Genomic DNA, 21,507 nt, shown 5'->3' with positions numbered 1-21,507 from the left:
TACTAGCTAAAGGCTGGGCCTCTAACTATACAATTGCCATGGAAATTGTCCTCTTCTTCTCCCTGCAACCTATCTGGCACTCTTTTCTCACTGCAGAAGAGGAGGCCTGCACCTCTTTCACTACTCTTTACCAGACTGGAATCTTCTAATTGTGGGGTGGAGGTGTAGCAGAACATTGTATTAAGTGTTATATAGGGTGAGGCACCCCCACCATCTGATGTTCTGCCAGTTCTCCCTCTCTCTTTCTCTTTTCTTTCTTTCCTTTCTTTCTTTTCTCTTTCTTTTCTTTTCTTTTCTTTTCTTTCCTTTCTTTCTTCTTTCCTTTCTTTCCTTTCTTTCCTTTCTTTCCTTCCTTCCTTCCTTCCTTCCTTCCTTCCTTTCTTTCTTTTTCTTTCTTTCTTTCTCTTTCTTTTTCTTTCTTTCTTTCTTTCTTTCTTTCTTTCTTTCTTTCTTTCTTTCTTTCTTTCTTTCTCTCTCTCTCTCTCTCTCTCTCTCTCTTTCGCCCTCCCTCCCTCCCTCTTTCTTTCTGATTTTTAAAAATTAATTTTTAGAGAGAGAGAAAGTGAGAGGGAGAGAGAAATGTGAGAAGGAAACAAAGACCAAACCCTGACTGGGAATGCAACCTTTCAGTGCACGGACTGATGCCCAACCAATTGAGCCACACTAGCCAGGATTCTGCCAGTACTCTTATTTCTCCCTCTCAGCTACAATAAGGATTTTCAAGGCCGTGTCTGATTTCTTTTTAAGATATAATTGACACATAATATTAGTTTCAGGTAGGGCCATGTCCAAATTGATTGAAGAATGTTACAGCTATTTTGCTACAGCTCCATGATTGCTGTGAAGTACTTAACATGCAGACACTGTCCAGTCCTCAAGGCCTCCAGAGAGGAAGTGGATCAGAATGTGCTCACAGGCAGCCTGGCTGGATCAGGTAATGGGCTGCTTTCTACCGGGTAACATCCTCCAAATGTAAAGTAAATGGTACCCAAAAAAAAGTGCTGCTGGAGTCCTAGGGTGAAAGACAGGCTCTCTGTCTGACACATACAGGTACAGGATGGTTCAATGTCCTGGGGAAAAGAGCTGGAGTACAGAGGAGGTGGTGGAGACACGATGAGGAATGGGTGAGGGTAGACTTACAGGACCCACCATTTTTACAAGGATGTTCCAGTCAGTCATAAAACAGTGCCAGCCTCCTTAGTCCTCTCCCCCATGCCCTGGTTCTTTGGTTTTGGAAGGCTCAACCTCCTGTTTGGTTCAAATAGTGCCCTTTCGGTTTTAAGAATTCCCTGGGGGAAGTAATCACACAGTCCTCGAGGTTGCTCAACCCACTGTGTCACACACATAACCTGTGGTTGGTAAGGTCGTTCCTGGGTTTTACCCACACGCCCCTTGCTGCAGTCTGAGCTCACTGCACTCCAGTCCTGCACTCAGCACAGATGGAGACTAGCCAACCGCTATCTTCCGAATAAAACTCACCGGGGACTCAGGGCCGAAAGGTCATTCTGTCCCTCCAACACTGCGCAGCCTTCCAGAGCCTGGGGCAATGAGGACGGGGAAACCGAAGATGGAGTTTAAGACCCTGGCAGGCATAGACAAAAAAGAAAAAAAAAAAGGCGCCAGATAATAGTAACACAGACACACCGACACAGATGGAGACAACGATACAAAACCGAGACAGAGAGCGACAAGATGGCTCCCTCAGTTCGGGCGCGGCGCGGCACTGCCAGGCAGTACTTACAGGGGAAACATTCTAACTAGAAGCTTCTTCCGTTCCCCAGGCAGTGGACTCGCCCTCCCAACCGACCCCTCAGAATCCCACCCGGGCCCAAGTCGGAGTGGGAGCGCGCTGGAGAGAACCTGCCGGAAGGGAAGGGGAAAGGGAGAGAGAAGGGGAAAGAGAAGGGGAAGGGGCCGGGCGGCCGCCTTCCGATCCCCGCCCCCGACGGAGAGCAACCGCAGAGCCGTCGCTGCCCAGCCCCAGCCCGGCCCCTGCGGCGCCAGCGCTCCGCCTCCCGACAAGCAGCAGCCAATGAGCGGCTTCTGCCGCCGGCCTTTAAGAACCGCGCGCACTCTCCCCGCGGCGGACCGTGCCGGCCTAGCACTCAAACGGAGTTTCCATGGAGACCGAGGCTGGGCCCTGGCGGCCTCGCGACGTTACCATGGAGACAAGTCCCGGGCTGTGGCTCCCAGGCCCTGGCTCACCGCCGTCTCGAAACCCCGCGGAGCCGCGGTGCGAGGCCAGAGCCACGGTGGCGGCGGCACACTGGGACCTGCGGAAACACTCTCTGCTCATCGTGATCGGCGATATCGGTACAGAGAGTCAGCTGAGAGCCGTGCGGGCCCACCTTGAACAAGGTGAGCCGCTGTCCTGGCTGAGCTCGGGACATCCTCCATCCCGACCTTCTCCGCCATCTGCATTTACCTCCCAGAGTGTACATCTGCATCCTCCATCCCTACTGTGCGCTTCCTGAAATCCGCGCGTCCTGTTCATCTGAATCATCAGCCCCTGTCGCCTGCATCTTCCCCGTCACGCGTCCTTGTCCTCCCACCTGCCAACATCTCGTTTCCCCATCCTTCCCGCACTCCCCATGGCGTTCCGCAGTTTCCCCGAGGCCGAGGAGCTCTGTGCAGCACCTGGGGCCCCTCTGGCCACACCCTCTCTCCCGCAGTGTCTTGGTCCAGATGTCCTGGAAGTCCTCACCTTCCCCTGAAGAGTCCATGTCCCTACCTTAGTTTCTTCTTTAGGATCCCTGACCAGGCACAGGGTGCTTTCTGAACGCTGTGGACAAGTCTCAAATCTCCCAGTGTGGGCGGCCAACCTGAGAGAGTGACCTTTGTGGCCACAAGCTGCTCAGTCCTCACCTCCCTCCCCAGCTGCCAGCCAGTGGCGCAGTGCTGCGGAGCCACCTGCGGGTGGAAGGAAGCCTCCAAGGGGTGGAGGCAAAGAGGGGGGCATCGAAGGAGAGTCTAGAATCCTGCCTAGCTGTAAGGACAGGGAAGTTAGCCCCCAGTATCTGGGAATAGGCCCTTGGGTGTCACTTCTATCACAATTAGACAACTCTACATGCAAACTCACTAATGACCAAGTTTAGCCTAAACTCTGCCCCTCTCCCTCTGACTCAAGCAAAGGCCAAGAAAGGCACAGGATGGGAGATAGACAGGCACTAACCAGCTTTCTAAAGACCAGTGAGGCTGAGCATAGCAGCTGTCCTTATCCTCTCCCTCTCCTTACCCCTCTTGTGAGTTTGGAAGTCTCCCTGAAGTCTACCCCTTCAGACCTTACCTAGAGCCCTCTTTGTTTCTTTTTCTCTCACAGGGATTCTCTCCTGGAACATTGACTTATCATCCTTTGATTTGAACCAACAATTGAGGCTCTTCATTACCCGGCACCTAGCTCACTTCTCTTCAGAGGTCAAAGGTTAGGACCAGTGTCATTTGTCTCAGTTCTTTTGGGTGAGAGTTGTTCACTGAAGAGCAGAAGTCCACTCTCCCTGGCAGAACTGGACTTGTGGGAGACTTGGGTCTGGGAGGAGGGAAGAATTCCTCAGGGGAAAGTTGTAAAGCTCCATAGCTATCCCCACATACCCAGTACACTTGGTATGGTGGTGGAAGCAGCCTGGAGAATGTAATTTCTACCAGAGAAGAGGGTAGTTTATGGACAGCTGTTGACGTGCACTAAGGAAACCAGGTACTTCTCATGAATGACCAACCATCACAAATTCACTCTCTTTTTTGAATTCTCCTTTCTTTGTACCCCAGCCTCCTTGCTTCCCTTTATAGAGACCCTTGAATCCCCCACTTGCCTTCCCAGATCCTTGCTTAGAACTTCCCTCAGACTGCACAGTCTTCTCTCTGGGTTTCTGGTTCCTCCTTTGTCTCAGCCAACATATCTCCAGAACAGCGTAGAAATCTGGTACAAAATGCTGATGAGCACCATCAAATCCAGGGTGGAAGCAGGGTCTACTGGATTTACTGCTACAAGAACTAGTCATGCTTTGAGGTTTGACTCTGAGATAAAAATTCACAGGATGCAGTTTCTCATTCTGCTGGGTGGAAGAAATGGCTCAGGTATTTGAGGAAATAATATTTTAGGAGCTATCATTCCATGACAGTATCTGTGGGGAGACTTCAGAAAGCCCTACATCTCATTATAAAAGTGCTGGACATTCTGGTCATGTTTTTGGTAAATGTTGGCACACCAATCCATGCGCCAGTGCCTTTATGCAATATAAAATCCATGCAGCTCCACAGTTACTGCATCAAATGACCAAATTCATATGTTATATAGATGATTCTCAATTATTCAGTATAGTAGATAGTCATGTCCCCTTCTCTTCCTTCTCCTCCTGCTAACTGCCACATCTTTGGTCATTCCCCCGATGACTGATTCCTCCGGAGATGCTTCTGGAGAGAGAAGACAAGGTGAACATGACTAATGCTTATTATCCTAGGAATATGTGCACCATTTAAAAAATGTGAGGCTGGCATCTTCTTGATGTGACTGGCTTCCTGTGAAGTTAGCCACTCACTGTTTTGAGACTGCCTTCTAGTTAGAATTATGCATGTCTTGGCTTCCTTCATTAGCACTGATGATTGAAAATTAATAGTTTTACCACTTGGAGTTTTGGTGCATGATTGGATAAGGGGATGATAGCAGATGAAATTAATGACTGAATTGAAGTTGGGGAGTAACTGCTAATGTTAATAATTTACATTGAATTCTCTAACCTTGTCCTTTAGGCCACAGAGACTTGAGATTAGGCTGCTTTCTGGAATGATGTATGAATGTACAGAACTTAAACCAAAATACTTAGCCATTCTTTAAATTAAGATGCAAGGATGCTTGAGAAGATGCTTACAGGGAGATGTATAGCTACTCTCAGGGACCTCTCAAAAACAATCACTGATATATAAACACCAACTAGATCTTTTCAATCAAAGAGTTATGCCATGGTGTCCTCAAGGGGTTTAGGGCCATACACCCAAGATCAAGGCTTACTTTAGCCTGCTGAATTTTTTTAGGTCAGGACATTTTATTTGATGGCCTGTCTGTGTCCCTGGAGAATAGTGCAGAATTTCCTGGAAAAAACCCACATGGCTCAAGACAGCCACAGCCCCACCCCTGCTGGCTCCTCTTTCAGCTGTCCCCACAAACAACAGTCAGCCTAGAGCAGCTGCAGACACTGCCCCTCCCTTCAGCCTCCCAGGCAAAGGGTGGCTGCTAGGATGGGCTCAAAGGGATATGCTAGTACCTTATGACAATTCTTTCTGGCCAACCTGCAGGCTGGGACACTATCCCTCTCATGTCTCCTTAAGCCCTCAGCCAAAATGCTTTAAAAACAGGACAAAAATTTACCCTACAATGACAGGGAGAGTGCACACACTTGGAAAAGGAGAGGCACTGATTGAGAGTCAGTGGTGCAGCTCCTTCTAGTGGTAAAATCTGGTAATGGATTTTCTAAGTGAGTTTTGCACCAGGTGGTCAGTCTCCAATGGTGACTTGGAGCCTTCCTTTCTAGCCCCTGCAAAAAGCTGAAGCTTCGAAGTATTATAGAAAAAAACCAGAAACAATTAGGACAGTGGAAAACTGAGCTTAAATAACACTCTGAAAAAAAAAAAAAAAAAAAGAAAGGAAAAAAAAATAATAACACTCTGATACTTCTACTATTGGGCAGAGGGCTTCATAATTTATGATTCATGATTGATATTCTAGGACTTTAACACCCACAGGCTGAATGGCCAGTCTGGAGGTCTTCTGTCTGACTCTCTCCATTACCACTGATGTGCTCAGAAAGTGTTAGTTCAGTTACCTTTAAACATGAAAGCCGTTCTGAATTATTAGAGCAGCTCATTGGCCTCTACAACTGGGGTTTCCATTGCTGGTAATGGCTTTTCTAAGTGAGTTTTGCACCAGGTAGTCAGTCTCCAATGGTGACTTAGAGCCTTCCTTTCTAACCCCTGCAAAAAGCTGAAGCTTCAAAGTATTATAGAACAAACGCAGAATGGAAAAGCAGGAACATGAATAGTACTTGAAGTCATTTTTGTGTAGGAAATTCCAGTTCTGGGTTTACCTGGGAGCTAAGGGTACTCTCTAGAGATAGTCTGGTTTGAGATTCTGATTTAGGATTTCCCTGATCACCTAGATGACCTCTCATAAATCTTCTACAAAAGGGAGACAGATTTCCAGTGGCATTTGTGCATTGCAGGTTTAGGATTCTAAGAATGAATCACTTTTCATCTTTCATGCCATTCACTCCTCACAGCATTATTGGAGAATGGTACTGATATTATACTCACTTAATAGTTCAGAAAGCAACTTTCAGAGAGGTTAAGTGACTTGTTTAATTGCATAATTAGGAAAATGGTAGAGTCAGGTGTCAAATCCAGGACTTTGGGTCTCACTTTGTGTCTGAGCTCAGGCACCTCACTATTTCAGCAGAACCTAGGAACACAGCAGGTGAAGAAGGGTTGGTTGTGGTAGGTGGCTGTTCAGAGGGTGAGAGCTGAAGGAAAACTCCACTGTGAGCTGGAACTATGCCCACGGTGTGGCCCTTGGGGGTAGCAGCTAAGAATAAGGGTGGGCTCTGCACTGGGGTGGGAAATGTTATTTTGTTCTCAAGCCAGTGTCTAAGTTTCCCTCTTAGCCCACCCCAGAGAGCTCTAGAAAGCCGAGAGGAGATAGAGCATCTGGGGTGGGAGGAAATAAGTATGAAGTTGCAGAAGGGAGATGTTTCCCTTTTGCAATGCTCCAGACTCAGCCTGGTTTGTGTTCTGTATCTCTGCAGATGGCTTCCCCTATCCAAATGGGGCTGTTACCATGTTGCTGCTTTGCATCCTCTGATCTGAGCAAGGATTCCTCCCCTCCCTTTCCTCCCCTCTCCCCAGTACTGGTGACTCAGCTCCTCCTCTACTCTGGCGGAAGTTTAGGGGGGGGATGGAGGGATGCTGAGAGCAGAGACTATTTTGGCTTCTCTGACCTTCAAAAGCAATTCTTGGCAGCCTGGGGCAAGGGTGGGGCTGGTGCTGGGGTATGAGTAGGTGGATGTCAATGTGAGGAAGACTTTAGGAGTTTGCCAGGCCTGGGGAAGGTTGATGGAAAGGAAGAGGGCAGGGAAGGACTTTGTGGGAGCATGAGCATCACCTGGTTGGAACTGAGTGCTAGAGCTCTCCAGATCCTCCCTTTGAATCCTAGAGTAAGTCACTAAATCTGAGACAGAGGTAGAAACTAAGGGAAACAGAGCCAATATTAGAAGGATTAAGACCGAATAAGACAGAGACATCAAAGAGACATAGAAAAGTGCAGAGACAAGGAGAGAATAGGGACCTAACATAAAGTCATTATAAGATTTTTTTAAATCCAAAGAGTGAGTACTTTATGTTTCATTTAATAATTGACCTATAGTGAGAAATCTTACTTAGGCTAGGGTGCTGGTGATCCTCCTTAGTCCCCGTTAACTCTTCCACTGACCAGCAGAAAGCACCCTGCCTCTTCATACCCAATGACCCAAGAAATCCTAGTACCAGTATGCTGCATTGGTACAGAATTGCATGCTCCCAGAGTTCCTATGCCCCACCCCAGGTTGTCTAGAACCACGTGCCCACTCCAGAATTTCAAACTACCCTCCAACCTAAAATGAGACTTATTTCTGTCTTCCCCTGGTTTCTGCAGCTGTGGCTCAGAAGCTGCAGGCAGAGCTCAGCACAACTCTGGTCCCCAGCCTTCAGCTCAAGCAGCCCCCCTCTCCTACTCCATGCTTTCAGGCCCCTAGCCCCTTTGTCTCCTGTTCCTCCAGGGATTGAAGGTCACTCCCAGGGTCTGAGGGGAGAGGCAGCAGATGGTTCTTGAGAGAAGGGGGAGGCCCAGGTGGCCCATACCTCCTCTATCCCCCACAATGTGCTATAGCACAGGGCTTTGGTCTTTTGACTGATGCTAAAAGAGTATTTCTTGACTAAGCAGGGTTGAGGGAGAAGGGTCCTGTGGGCCATTGCAGATTACACTGGCTCTTTGAGTTGCTAAACAGCTCTTGAGAACCCCAGAGCCCAGGAGAGGCACCAGAGCACTGACATTGTGAAGGCAAAGAAACAGTTAAGTCTCCAGTGCCTCGTCAGGGACCAGCCCCTCTTCCCCGCCCTGGCACCGCCCTCGCCATCAAGCGCCCCCGCCCCCCCCCCCCACTCCCACCCCAAGTGCTGCAGACTCTTCCCTGAAGCTGCCGGCTAAGGCCGGAGCTTCAGCCTCCACGAGGGGCTCCCTTCCACATCCAGGGTAAGAACGGAATCGGAGGGCTTGGCAAAGGGAATGGGGGATGCTGTGCTAGGAAGGTGGGATGGGGGTAACGGGAAGGGAGTTGATACCTAATCTGATGTGCCTGGAACTGGTCCAGCGGGGTGGGCAGCGTGAGGGAACGGAGAAAGATGAATGTTACTGGCTTTGGGGCCAGCCTGGACCCAGAACCAGGTAGAGGCCAATGAGGCCACGACAGTGACAGTGTACCTCTCAGGCTGGGCTGGGCTGGGGTGGGAGACATCAGCGCAGGGGCAGCAGTAGAGGGTGGTGTCACTGAATGTGTCTGGCAGCCTGGGTGCTGGAAGAGTTTGAGGCTGTGCCTTTGGGCAGGGACAGAAGAATCAGAGGGAAAAGCGGATGTTATGGGAATGCACCTAATGGGAGTGTATCTGGGTGTCAGCTGCTAGATTGCTCAGCTGCTCCTATGTTGGGGGTGAGCGGGGCAGCGAATTTTTGCCAAGTAAGGGAAGGTGGGGGACACTGTGGAAACGAAGGGAGGAAAGGGTCATTAAGACGTGGCTCGCGCCTCTTCACAGACCGACCTATTTGCAGTGAGCTCCCCGCACCCCTTTCCCTGCGACTAGTTTGAGATTGGGACTCTAAACCCCCTACCCGTTTCTGGCTCCCCCTGGAGATTGAGAGGCCACTCTGGAGATTAAGAGCACTCCCGCCCGAACAGCTGCCTTGCATTCCCAGTCCTGTCAACCCCACTGGTTCCCAGTCTCAGCCCCACCCCCACCTCATCTCCGCTATTCTTCCCAAGATGGGGGCTCTTGAACAGAGGAGCCAGTTTCTTCTCCCGCTTTGCGTCCCCCCCCCCCTCCCTGCTCCCCATGCAGAGGCAGCCAAGAAAATGACTTGTCATGCTGGGGTGGGGGTGGGGGCGGAGCTGAAGCCTGAGCTCAGCGCGCACACTCACACACACTCACACACTGCGGCAAACTGCAGCTGCCTGAGCGGCTCCCCTCCCCTCTGCCTCACTGCAGAGACACCTGCCCTCCTGCCAGCTCAGCTTCAGCACCCGCAGCCCACCCCCACCCCATCACTGGCCAAGGGAAGTGACCCTGACTCACAAGAAGTCCTCTCCAAAGAAAAAGGAAAAACAAGTCCATTCCCTTTGGTGGATTGCTGGGGGAGCAAAAGAGAAACAGTGCTTTCTCCCAGGCCTGAAAAGGAGGGGCCAGGATGCAAACCCTGTAGTTGCCAGTCAGAACGGGAGAGCACTTGGGTGAGGGAGAGGGGCTTGCTGCCAAGACCAGAACTGGGATCAGAGAAGTCTAGTGGTTATAAACAGGGGACTGCAAGGAACGTTAGAGTGGGAGCAGGAGTGGTAGATAGGAAGCAAACCAGTCCGTACCACAGATATTTCTTTTTCTGAGCCTCCTAGCTCAAATGTGTGTATGTGTGTGTGTGTGGGGGGGGGGGGGTAGGAATTGCCCTTCTAAATCTAAGCTCCTTAGAGCTAGCCTAGGACTAGCTGCTTCCTGAACCATGATATCCCTCACCTGCCCCAGCCCTGCCCCTGTCTTCCTCTGAACTGACCTCAAAGCTTCCCTCAGTTCCCGAGTGAATAGAAGAGAACCCTTGAACTCCTCTTGGGTCCCATCCACCCTGTATGGGATTTAATCTTCTGACACCCTCCATAGTTAACTTCCCCTGCTGCTGCAACTGCAGCCCCTTGCTGCCAGATCTGTCTGATCCTGTTACCAAGGATCTTTCACTTAACAAAGGCCCTGGCCCTAGGCTCCTCTTGTCAGAGCCCCAGAAAGAGGAGAGAGCTGGGTCACAGAAAAGAGTCTAGTGGAAGATTATGAGCCCTCCCACCAATATTCTCCAGACAGCCCACTCCCCAGGCCATCTGTTCACCTCTCTGTTTATAACGTAACTCCACTGCGTGCTGTAATTGGCAAAGGCAGGAGCAGGGCATGGCAGCATCTTTCTTCGGCATCTTCTGTCTAACCTGCCACTTCTTTGCTGCGTTGCTTGGTGTCTCATGTGAGCCTGGAGAATGAAAGTAGATAGGGGATTTGAGGGCGTCTTATCTTTCTCCATGGCCTGGGGAGCACTCAGTCTTTCCTTCCTTATTTGTTTCTTATTTGTGAACTGCTAACTCCCCTCTCCATGGCAGAAGGCCCTTAGGAGAGGGGCAAGGATGAGAGGAGACACTGTTTACAGGGATGGATTGTAGGGTAGTGAACCAGGCCTCTCTGGAGCCTGGGGACGTGAAGGTGAGGTGGCAACAACATGATTGGGTATATGTTTGTGATGGCAGGCTTGGCATCTGAGGAACCAGAGAACAGAGTAAGAAGTTAGAGTCCTGCTCTAGCCCATTTGCTCAGTGGTTAGAGCATTGGCCTATGGACAGAAGGGTCCCAGGTTCGATTCCAGTCAAGGGCATGTACCTTGGTTGCAGGCTCAGTTTCCACTCTGGTGGGGTATGTGCGGGAGGCAACCAATTGATGTGTGATGTTTCCCTCCCTCCCTCCCTCCCTCCCTCCCTCCCTCCCTCCCTCCCTCCCTCCCTCCCTCATTCCCTCCCTCCCTCTCTCTCTGAAAAACAATGGAAAAAATATCCTCCGGTGAAGATTTTTTTTAAAAAGTTAGAGTCCTGTTTCTACTCTTTGAATCTATAAAACTCCAAGGGTTTGCATAGTGCAGACTTCTTTCAGTCTTTTGGAATGGGAATTCTGGCCTCAGATGGGAGCTGGAAAGGAGGATGGGGAGTCGGAAGACACTGAACAGAAGTGTCCATCTTCTTATTTCCAGGCACCCTGCTGGCATGAAAGCCAAGGCAGGCTCAGGCTAGAGAAGAGAGAGCTGAGTGAGGATCATGTCCCAGGAGCCCTCCCTCCAGCTGAGCACCCCCATCCCCAGGCAGCACCAGGAGCTTGGTGCTCTAGAGGGACAAAAGCTTCTTGTCAACAGGGCTGTCTGAGGCGGGAGTTCCAGGCAGAGGGTGTGGCAGATGAAGGGAGGGAGAAGATAGACTGTGTGGAAGAGGGGAGGCGGATACCCTGAAAGGGAAGGACTAGAGGAGCCAGTCCCTTGGCCTTACTCAGCAGTATCCAAAGTGACAGGATCTAAGGTTAACCAGGCTTCTCTTTCTCTTAAGCCCCATCTTCTGATAGTGCATTCTTTTCTCTCTAGCCCCGCAAAATGCCTCTGTATTTTAATCTATACCCATGCTCTTCAATACAAATCCCTGCATCTCTCCCTCAGGCCAGAGGACCCTCTGCCACCAGAGTGAGATCCTAGAGACCATTATCCTGGTAAACCCCAGTGCCGACAGCATCAGCTCTGAGGTAAGGCCAGGGCCTGTGCCTTGCCATGAGGGCCTGGTTTGAAAGTGCTATAACTCACCCTTGCCAGTGCTACTGCTGTAAGGCCAAGAATTCCTGGACTTGGCTTTGAACTATCCTTTTTCTGCCATCTAAGCTGCCTTACATTCTCCAGCCCCACTCTGGAGGTGTTGTGGGTCTCTACCAGTGGGGAGCATGTCCTTGCAGTACTGAGGGGAAACAGGAACATTCAGTGACCTTCCCTGGGTTTCCTACATCTGTGACCACTCTCCTCTTTCCATTCTAGGTTCACCATCTACTTAGCAGCCCATCAGCTCACAAACTACTGATCTTAAGTGGGCAGAGTTTAGAGCCAGGGGGAGATCTCATCCTACAGAGTGGTACCTACTCCTATCAAAACTTTGTCCAGGTTCTTCACAACCCAGAGGTAAGTTGCATGTCTGCATGTCTGGGAGGAACAGAGTATGGGATAAAACTAGAGCTGTGGGGTGGGAAAATCTCATATTGATTGGCCATCAGTAGTCCTGGCAGAAAGGTAGGTTACCTTGCAGAGTGGTGGAGATTAGCAGACTGAATCTGAGTCAGATTAAGACAACAGCAATGACCTGATCAGTCTTCTATCTCCCATTACTCTAGATTGCCCAATTGCTCAGCAATAGAGACCCTGGGATCCAGGCCTTCCTCACCGTTTCCTGCTTAGGGGAGGGTGATTGGAGCCATCTGGGACTATCCAGTTATCAAGAGACCCTGCATCTCCGGCTAAACCCTGAGCCCACGCTGCCCACCATGGATGGTGTGGCTGAGTTCTCCGAGTATGTTTCTGAGACCGTGGATGTGCCATCCCCCTTTGACCTGCTAGAGCCCCCTACCTCAGGGGGTTTCCTCAAGCTCTCTAAACCTTGCTGCTACATCTTCCCTGGTGGCCGCGGGGACTCTGCCCTTTTTGCAGTTAATGGTTTCAATATCCTAGTGGATGGTGGTTCTGATCGCAAGTCTTGCTTCTGGAAGCTGGTGCGGCACCTGGACCGCATTGACTCGGTGCTGCTCACACACATTGGGGCAGACAACCTGCCAGGCATCAATGGACTCCTGCAGCGCAAAGTGGCAGAACTGGAGGAGGAGCAGTCCCAGGGCTCCAGCAGCTACAGCGACTGGGTGAAGAACCTCATTTCCCCTGAGCTTGGAGTTGTCTTCTTCAATGTGCCTGATAAGCTGCGGCTGCCTGATGCCTCCCGGAAAGCCAAGCGCAGCATTGAGGAGGCCTGTCTCACTCTGCAGCACCTAAACCGCCTGGGCATCCAGGCTGAGCCTCTGTACCGTGTAGTCAGCAACACCATTGAGCCTCTGACCCTCTTTCACAAGATGGGTGTGGGCCGGCTGGACATGTACGTCCTCAACCCTGTCAAGGACAGCAAGGAGATGCAGTTCCTCATGCAGAAGTGGGCAGGCAATAGCAAAGCTAAGACAGGCATTGTGCTGGCTAATGGAAAGGAGGCTGAGATCTCAGTGCCCTACCTGACCTCTATCACTGCTCTGGTGGTCTGGCTGCCAGCCAACCCCACTGAGAAGATAGTGCGTGTGCTTTTTCCAGGAAATGCTCCCCAGAACAAGATCTTGGAGGGCCTGGAAAAGCTTCGGCACCTGGACTTCCTGCGCTACCCTGTGGCCACACAAAAAGACCTGGCTGCTGGGGCTGTGCCTACCAACCTCAAACCCAGCAAAATAAAACAGCGGGCTGACAGCAAGGAGAGCCTCAAGGCCACTACTAAGACAACCATGAGCAAGCTGGCCAAACGCGAGGAAGTGGCCGAAGAGGGAGCCAAGGAGGCCCGCTCAGAACTGGTCAAGGAGTTAGCCAAGACAGAGAAGAAGGTAAGGGAATTGTATGAGAAGCCCCCAGAGAAGCCTGCCAAGCCTGAAAGGGTGAGGACAGAGTCGAGCGAGGCATTAAAGGCAGAGAAGCGAAAGCTGATCAAAGACAAGGTGGGGAAGAAGCACCTGAAAGAAAAGATATCAAAGTTGGAAGAGAAAAAAGACAAAGAGAAAAAGGAGATCAAGAAGGAGAGAAAGGAGCTCAAGAAAGATGAAGGGAGGAAGGAGGAGAAGAAGGATGCCAGGAAGGAGGAAAAGAGGAAAGATGCTAAACCTGAGGTCAAGAAGATTTCCAAGCCAGACCTGAAGCCCTTTACCCCTGAGGTACGTAAGACCCTCTACAAAGCCAAGGCCCCTGGTAGAGTCAAGATGGACAAGAGCCGGGCTGCCCGTGGGGAGAAGGAGCTGTCTTCTGAGCCCCGGACACCCCCAGCCCAGAAGGGGGCTGTACCACTTCCAACAGTCAGTGGGCACAGGGAGCTGGCCCTGTCTTCACCAGAGGACCTCACACAGGACTTTGAGGAGATGAAGCGTGAGGAGAGGAGGTTGCTGGCTGAACAAAGGGACATAGGACTAGGAGAGAAACCTCTCCCTGAAGACACTTCAGGGGAGGGACTCCAAAGCACAGCTGCCCAGGGGATACCACCCCCTGTCCCAGGGCTGGAACAAGAAAAGCCTGTGATAAAGGAGAAAAAGATTGTCCCAGACATCCCTGAGGAACAAGGCAGCAGGAATAGAGGCCTGAACTCTGGGGCTGAAACACAGGAAGAGAAAGATACCTGGGAGGAAAAAAAGCAGAAGGAAACAGAGAGGTTCCCTGACAGAACAGAAGCCAGAGAGGACAGTGAACCTGAGGTAAAGGAAGATGTGATAGAGAAGGCGGAGCTAGAGGAAATGGAGGAGTTGCACCCTTCAGAGGAAGAGGAAGAGGAAGAGGAAGAAACAAAGGCCGAGGGTTTTTACCAAAAACATATGCAGGAAGCCTTGAAGGTAACTCCAAGGGTCAGGGAGGCTCTTGGGGGACGGGAACTGGGACTCCAGGGCAAGGCCCCTGAGAAGGAGACCTCATCATTCCTAAGCAGCCTGGCCACACCTGCAGGAGCCACTGAGCATGTCTCTTACATCCAGGATGAGACAATCCCTGGTTACTCAGAGACAGAGCAGACCATCTCAGATGAGGAGATCCATGATGAGCCAGAGGAGCGCCCAGCTCCACCTAGATTTCCTACAAGTGCATATGACCTCCCTGGGCCTGAAGATCCTGGCCCCTTTGAAGCTAGTCAGCCTGCAGACAGTGTTGTTCCTGTCACCTCAAGCAAAGGCTTTGGAGCACCAGAGACTGAACTCACCTACCCCCCCAACATGGTGGCTGCCCCTTTGGCTGAAGAGGAGCATGTGTCCTCAGCTACCTCAATCACTGAGTGTGACAAGCTTTCTTCCTTTGCAACATCTGTGGCTGAGGACCAGTCTGTGGCTTCACTCACAGCTCCCCAGACAGAGGAGACAGGCAAGAGTTCCCTGCTGCTTGACACAGTCACAAGCATCCCGTCCTCCCGCACAGAAGCCACTCAGGGCTTGGACTATGTGCCATCGGCTGGTACCATCTCACCCACCTCCTCACTGGAAGAAGACAAGGGCTTTAAATCCCCACCTTGTGAGGATTTCTCTGTGACTGGAGAGTCAGAGAAGAAAGGAGAGATTGTAGGGAGGGGCTTGCCTGGAGAAAGAGCTGTGGAAAAGGAAGAGGAGAGCACAAATGTACAGATATCTGAGAAACTTCATAGTCAATATGGAGCCCCAATGTTTGGTGCTTCCGGGCATACCCTATCTCCAGGGGAACCAGCCCTCGGAGAATTGGAGGAGCGCTGCCTCAGCCCAGATGACAGCACAGTGAAGATGGCCTCTCCTCCACCATCTGGCCCACCCAGTGCTACCCACACACCCTTTCATCAGTCACCAGTGGAAGAAAAGTCTGAGCCCCAGGACTTTCAGGAAGCAGGCTCCTGGGGAGATGCTAGGCACACACCAGGTGTGGGGAAGGAAGATGCTGCAGAGGAGACAGTCAAGCCAGGGCCTGAAGAGGACACACTAGAGGAGAGGGAAAAGGTGCCTCCTCCCAGGAGCCCCCAGGCCCAGGAAGCAGCCATCAGCATTGTTGGGGAACATACAGGCTACACCATCCAACTGTTGCCAGAACAAGATAAAGCAATAGTCTTTGAGACTATGGAGGCAAGAGAGCCCACAGGAACAATTCTGGGAACAGAAGCCCTTCTGAGAGATTTGAGGACATCACTCCAAGAACCTGGCAAACCTCAGAAAGATGAGGTGCTCCAATTTCCTGATCAAAGCCTCTCTCCTGATGATGCAGAGTCCCTCTCTGTCCTCAGCGTGGTCTCCCCAGACATTGCCAACCAGGAAGCCATCCCCAGGTCTCCCTATGGCCTGACAGAGCAGCACCTACACAAAGACCTTTGGCCACAGGTATCTCCAGAAGACACCCAGTCACTTTCTTTTTCAGAAGAGAGTCCAAGCAAGGAGACCTCTCTGGATATCTCTTCTAAGCAGCTGTCTCCAGAAAGTCTTGGTACCCTCCAGTTTGGGGAACTAAGCCTTGGAAAGGAAGAAAAAGGGCCTCTGATGCAGGCTGAGGACACCTCTCAGCACCTGGACCCTGTGTCTATTCCAGAACCCCGTGCAGCCACAGTGTCTCCTCCCACAGATGGGAACACTGGATGCTCTGCACAGACAGACATCTCAGATGAGAGCCCTGATGGAAAAGTACCTCCTAGCTCCTTCTCTCACTCGACACTGTTGGGAAATGGGAAGCACTCACCTGAAGTGATCACAAGCCCTGGTGAACACATTCTAACACCTGACAGCTCCCTCACCAAGAGTCCTGAGTCTTTGCCAAGCCTTGCCATGGAAGACATTGCCATGAAATGGGAAGGTAAAGTTCCAGAGTTGAAAGACAGAACCTCAGAGCAGGAGGACAAGGGACCTAAGCCAAAGGATGAAGGCCTACAGCAGAAGGACAAAACTCTGGAGCAGAAGGATACAGCCATCGATCAGAAAGTTGAGGCTCTGGAAGAAAAGAACAAGGCTATAGAACAGCAGGATAAGGCTTTAGAACAAAAAGTCAGAGGCTTAGGACAAAGGGACACAGTCCTGGAAAAGAAAGACAAGGCCCTGGAACCAAAAGACAAAGACTTAGAACATAAAGACAGAGACTTAGAACCAAAAGACAAGGTTCCAGAGGACAACGTCTCTGAACTGAAGGGCAGGTCCTTAGAAAAGAAGGATCAGGCCTTAGAACAAAAATACTGGGCCTTAGGACAGAAAGATGAAGCCCTGGAACAGAACAATACTGCTCTTAAACAGAAAGATAAGGCTCTGGAAGAGAAGGACAAACCTCAGGAGCAGGAGAGCCCAGTGCAGGAGAAAACCATGAAACCAAAGGAGAAGATCCTAGAGGGGAAATCTTCAGAAAAAGTTGAGGCTGTGGAACAGAAGGAAGAAGCTCTTCTGGAAAAGACCAAAGCTCTGGGACTAGAAGAGAGCCCAGTGCAGGACAACGTCCAAGAGCAGGAAAAGAAATACTGGAAGGAGCAGGATGTCGTCCAGGAGTGGCGAGAAACATCTCCAACCGGAAGGAAGCTGACTGGAGATCAGAAAGAGCCTGCCCGGGCATGGGAGGACACATCTTCTGAGCAGGAGGACAGGTACTGGAGGGGCAGAGAGGATGCACACCTGGAGCGGGACACATACTGGAGAGAACTGAGCTGTGAGCGGAAGGTCTGGTTCCCTCATGAGTTGGATGGCCAGGGGGCCCAGCCACGGTACACGGAGGAGCGGGAGAGCACCTTCCTCGACGAGGGGCCAGATGATGAGCAAGAAGTGCCCCCCTTGGAGCACATGCCCCAGAGTCCCTGGGCCTCAGACTTCAAGGGTTTCCAGGAGCCCTCATCGCAAAAAGATCTGGAGGTAGAACGGTGGCTTGCTGAGTCCCCAGTTGGGCTGCCACCAGAGGAAGAAGATAAGCTTATCCGCTCTCCTTTTGAGATCATCTCTCCTCCAGCTTCCCCACCTGAGATGGTTGGACATAGGGTTCCTCCAGCCCCAGGACGAGAGAGCCCTGTCCCAGAGCCTAAGACCATGCCATCCGTGAGGAATGAACCCACCACCCCCTCATGGCTGGCTGAGATCCCACCGTGGGTGCCCAAGGACAGACCCCTGCCCCCTGCACCTCTCTCCCCAGCTCCAGCTCCCCCAACCCCTGCCCCTGCACCACACACTCCTGCGCCCTTCTCTTGGGACACAGCCGAGTATGACAGTGTGGTGGCTGCAGTGCAGGAGGGGGCAGCTGAGTTGGAAGGTGGGCCATACTCCCCCCTTGGGAAGGACTACCTCAAGGCTGAAGGGAAAAGGGAAGAAGAAGGTCAGGCTGGGGCTCCTGACAGCAGCCCCTGCAGCTCAAAGGTCCCAGAGGCCAGCAAGAGCCATGCTACCAAGGAGCCTGAGCAGACTGAGCCAGAGCAGAGAGAGCCCACACCCTATCCTGATGAGAGAAGCTTCCAGTACGCGGACATCTATGAGCAGATGATGCTTACTGGGCTTGGCCCTGCGTGCCCCACTAGGGAACCTCCTCTTGGAGCAGCCGGGGATTGGCCCCCACACATCTCAACCAAGGAGGAGGCTGCTGGCCGAAACACATCTGCAGAGAAGGAGCTTTCGTCTCCTGTCTCACCCAAGAGCCTCCAATTCGACACTCCATCCTTCAGCTATGCAGCTCTGGCGGGACCCACCTTACCACCTAGGCAGGAGCCTGATCCAGGGCTAAGTGTGGAGCCCAGCCTCACTCCCCCTGCAATACCTCCCCGTGCTCCTATCCCCTTGAGTAAAGGCCCAAGCCCCCATCTTAATGGTAACATCCTGAGCTGTAGACCAGATAGGAAAACCCCATCCCCCAAGGAATCAGGCCAGAGTCACTGGGATGATAGCACTAGTGACTCAGAGCTAGAAAAGGGGGCTCTGGAGCAGCCAGAGAAAGAGGCCCAGTCCCCAAGTCCCCCTCACCCCATCCCTGCCGGGCTCCCTAAACTGTGGCCTGAAAGTGAGACACGTACTGGTCCTTCCTCGGACTCACGCCTGGGTTCTGCCCCACCCAGCCTGGACTTCCCTGCTTCAGCCTTTGGTTTCTCCTCATTGCAGCCAGCTCCTCCACAGCTGCCCTCTCCAGCTGAACCCCGCTCGGCACCCTGTGGCTCCCTTGCCTTCTCTGGAGACCGAGCTCTGGCACTGGCTCCAGGGCCCCCCACCAGAGCCCGGCATGATGAGTACTTAGAAGTGACCAAGGCCCCCAGCCTGGACTCCTCACTGCCCCAGCTCCCATCACCCAGCTCTCCTGGGGCCCCTCTCCTCTCTAGTCTGCCACGACCTGCCTCACCAGCCCTGTCTGAAGGCTCCTCCTCTGAAGCTACCACACCTGTGATTTCAAGTGTGGCTGAGCGCTTCCCTCCCGGTCTGGAGGCTGCAGAACAGGAGTCTGTAGAGCTGATCCCAGGAATGGAAGCAACTGCCCACAGCATTTGGGACCTTACTCCTTTGAGCCCAGCACCTCCAGCTTCACTGGACTTGGCCCCAGCTCCAGCTCCAGCTCCAGCTCCAGCTCCAGCTCCAGCTCCAGCTCCAGCTCCAGCTCCAGCTCCAAGCTTGCCTGGAGACATGCTTGATGGCACCCTGCCCTGCCGCCTGGAATGCTCAGTGGCAGCCACCAAGAAGCCAAGCTCCTTCCAGGGTCCCTCTGGGGATTGTGCCACCAATGGTCCAACTGAAACCAGCCCCAAACCCCCAGGCCTTGCCCCAGTGAAGGCAGAGAAAAAAGGGGCTGAGGGCTGCCCTGCCTGGGAACGTGGGGCCTGGCCTGAGGGAGCCGAGAGGAGCTCCCGGCCTGACACTCTGCTCTCCCCTGAGCAGCCACTGTGTCCTGGAGGGAACTCTGGCGGCCCATCTAGAAGTGGCTCCCCTAAGATGGAGGCTGGGCCCCAGGGATGTGCCTCTGAGCCCCGGTCTCACTGCGGGGAGCTCTCACCATCCTTCCTGAACCCACCTCTGCCCCAATCCACAAATGACAGTGACCTCTCAACTGAGGAAGCTCAGCTGGTAGGGAGAGGGGGTAGGCGCAGGGCAGCGGGCCCTGGGGCCACAGGGGGGCCATATCCTGTGGCAGATGAGACACCCCCAACGTCAGCTAGCGACTCAGGCTCCTCACAGTCAGATTCTGATGTTCCACCAGAAACTGAGGAGTGTCCATCCATCACAGCTGAGGCAGCCCTCGACTCAGATGAAGATGGGGACTTCCTGCCTGTGGACAAAGCTGGGGGGGTCAGTGGAACTCACCATCCGAGGCCTGGCCATGACCCACCTCCTCTCCCCCAGCCAGACCCCCGCCCATGCCCTCCCCGCCCTGATGTGTGCATGGCTGATCCTGAGGGGCTCAGCACAGAGTCTGGAAGGGTAGAGAGGCTACGGGAAAAGGAGAAGGCACAGGGGAGAGTAGGGCGCAGGGCCCCAGGCCGGGCTAAACCAGCATCTCCTGCCCGGCGGCTGGATCTTCGGGGAAAACGCTCACCCACCCCTGGTAAAGGACCTGCAGATCGAGCATCCCGGGTCCCGCCCCGGCCACGCAGCACTGCAAGCCAGGTCACCCCAGCAGAGGAAAAGGATGGACACAGCCCCATGTCCAAAGGCCTAGTCAGCGGACTCAAGGCAGGACCAAGTAAGTATGATGTGAAAAGTAGGAGAGATTGTGGACTGGAACTGGGTGTGGCAGGAATGGGGGGAAGGGAAGGAGGGAAAAGGTTGCCAAAAGCAGTCTACTTTCCCTCTACAATGAGTCCTGACTTGTTTCTACAGTGGCCTTGGGTTCCAAGGGCGGCTCTGGCCCCCCTGTATATGTGGATCTTGCCTATATCCCGAATCATTGCAGTGGCAAGACTGCTGACCTTGACTTCTTCCGACGAGTGCGTGCATCCTACTATGTGGTCAGTGGGAATGACCCTGCCAATGGCGAGCCGAGCCGGGCTGTGCTGGATGCCCTGCTGGAGGGCAAGGCCCAATGGGGGGAGAATCTTCAGGTGAGTGGCAAGGGATGCCAAGGAGGTAGTATGGTCAAAGCTTACTCAGAGGCAATAGTGGAACACAGTCTATTCATAAAAGGACTGAGTCTTTTCTATGGGCAGTGGGACTACTTCCTGGACCATCAGGTGTCCCACCCCCCTCACATACATTCCCGTCACATTCTCACATCCAGCATGTCTTATCTCCCTCCTAGGTGACTTTGATCCCTACTCATGACACAGAGGTAACTCGTGAGTGGTACCAGCAGACTCATGAGCAGCAGCAACAACTGAATGTCCTGGTCCTGGCTAGCAGCAGCACCGTGGTCATGCAGGATGAGTCCTTCCCAGCCTGCAAGATTGAGTTCTGAAAGAACCACTCTTCCTTTCCCAAGGATCTGCTCCCCCAGCTCCTTTAGAGAATGGCTACTGCTAAGTCCTTTGGGGTTGGGGGACATGGGAGCTGGGGAAGGAGAGGGTGGGGGGCAGGATGTCTTGTGGGGACTTGGATTGGGCTAAATGATAGGGGTTGTCCCTTTCCCTCATCCATACTTGAAAGGAGTCGCAAAAGCAGAGGTAACAGATAGGAAAGGGGGAGGGTACAAAATTAGGATAGGAGGTCATCTGATGCCTGAGAACTCTGGAGTGACACCCTCTCCTAGCACTGCCAAATGCTGGTATTGTGGGGGGGTGGGGGTGGGGGGGGGAGTGAGGATGTGTTTCAGAGCGCAACCTCCTCCCTCATAGAAGGAGATCATATCTGAAACCCCAGGGACCACTTTATTGCAATCTATTTATTTAGCATCCCAAGGAAGAATTTCCAATAGTAACTATGTGACCTGGGGCAGGATACTGTCAGTGAGGTGCCCAGAGCTGCACCCTTCACCTCCCATCCCCTTAACCCACCAGGGTGTGGGTTCCAGCGGGGGCC

General features: G+C 52.5%; 2 protein-coding genes across 3 annotated transcripts in view; one reads left to right on the top strand and one right to left on the bottom strand.

Moving 5' to 3' along the window:
- TP53BP1 (tumor protein p53 binding protein 1) overlaps positions 1 to 1,877 on the bottom strand; it is a 94,625-nt gene extending 92,748 nt beyond the window's left edge. The window contains exons 1-2 of one of the 2 annotated variants that reach the window (XM_016211600.2): positions 1,742 to 1,877; positions 1,480 to 1,582 (exon numbers count right to left, since the gene is read on the bottom strand). The gene's annotated coding sequence lies outside the window, so the exon portion shown is untranslated. Of the gene's footprint in view, positions 1 to 1,479 lie in introns of both variants that reach the window. The other variant, XM_087821855.1, reaches the window with a different exon arrangement.
- Positions 1,878 to 2,120: 243 nt separating this feature from the next.
- MAP1A (microtubule associated protein 1A) lies at positions 2,121 to 21,151 on the top strand. The gene is made up of 7 exons (XM_087821851.1): positions 2,121 to 2,358; positions 3,320 to 3,421; positions 11,510 to 11,592; positions 11,876 to 12,016; positions 12,226 to 20,236; positions 20,374 to 20,594; positions 20,792 to 21,151. The coding sequence occupies exons 1-7, from the start codon at positions 2,121 to 2,123 to the stop codon at positions 20,945 to 20,947; spliced, it is 8,952 nt and encodes a 2,983-aa protein (XP_087677977.1). The 3' UTR covers positions 20,948 to 21,151.
- Positions 21,152 to 21,507: the final 356 nt, after the last annotated feature.

Source organism: Miniopterus natalensis, chromosome 1 (assembly GCF_054644295.1).
Source record: "Miniopterus natalensis isolate mMinNat1 chromosome 1, mMinNat1.hap1, whole genome shotgun sequence".
NCBI lineage: Eukaryota > Metazoa > Chordata > Mammalia > Chiroptera > Miniopteridae > Miniopterus > Miniopterus natalensis.
Note: the sequence above shows the minus strand (reverse complement) of the source record. Positions and strands in the feature narration are given on the sequence as shown.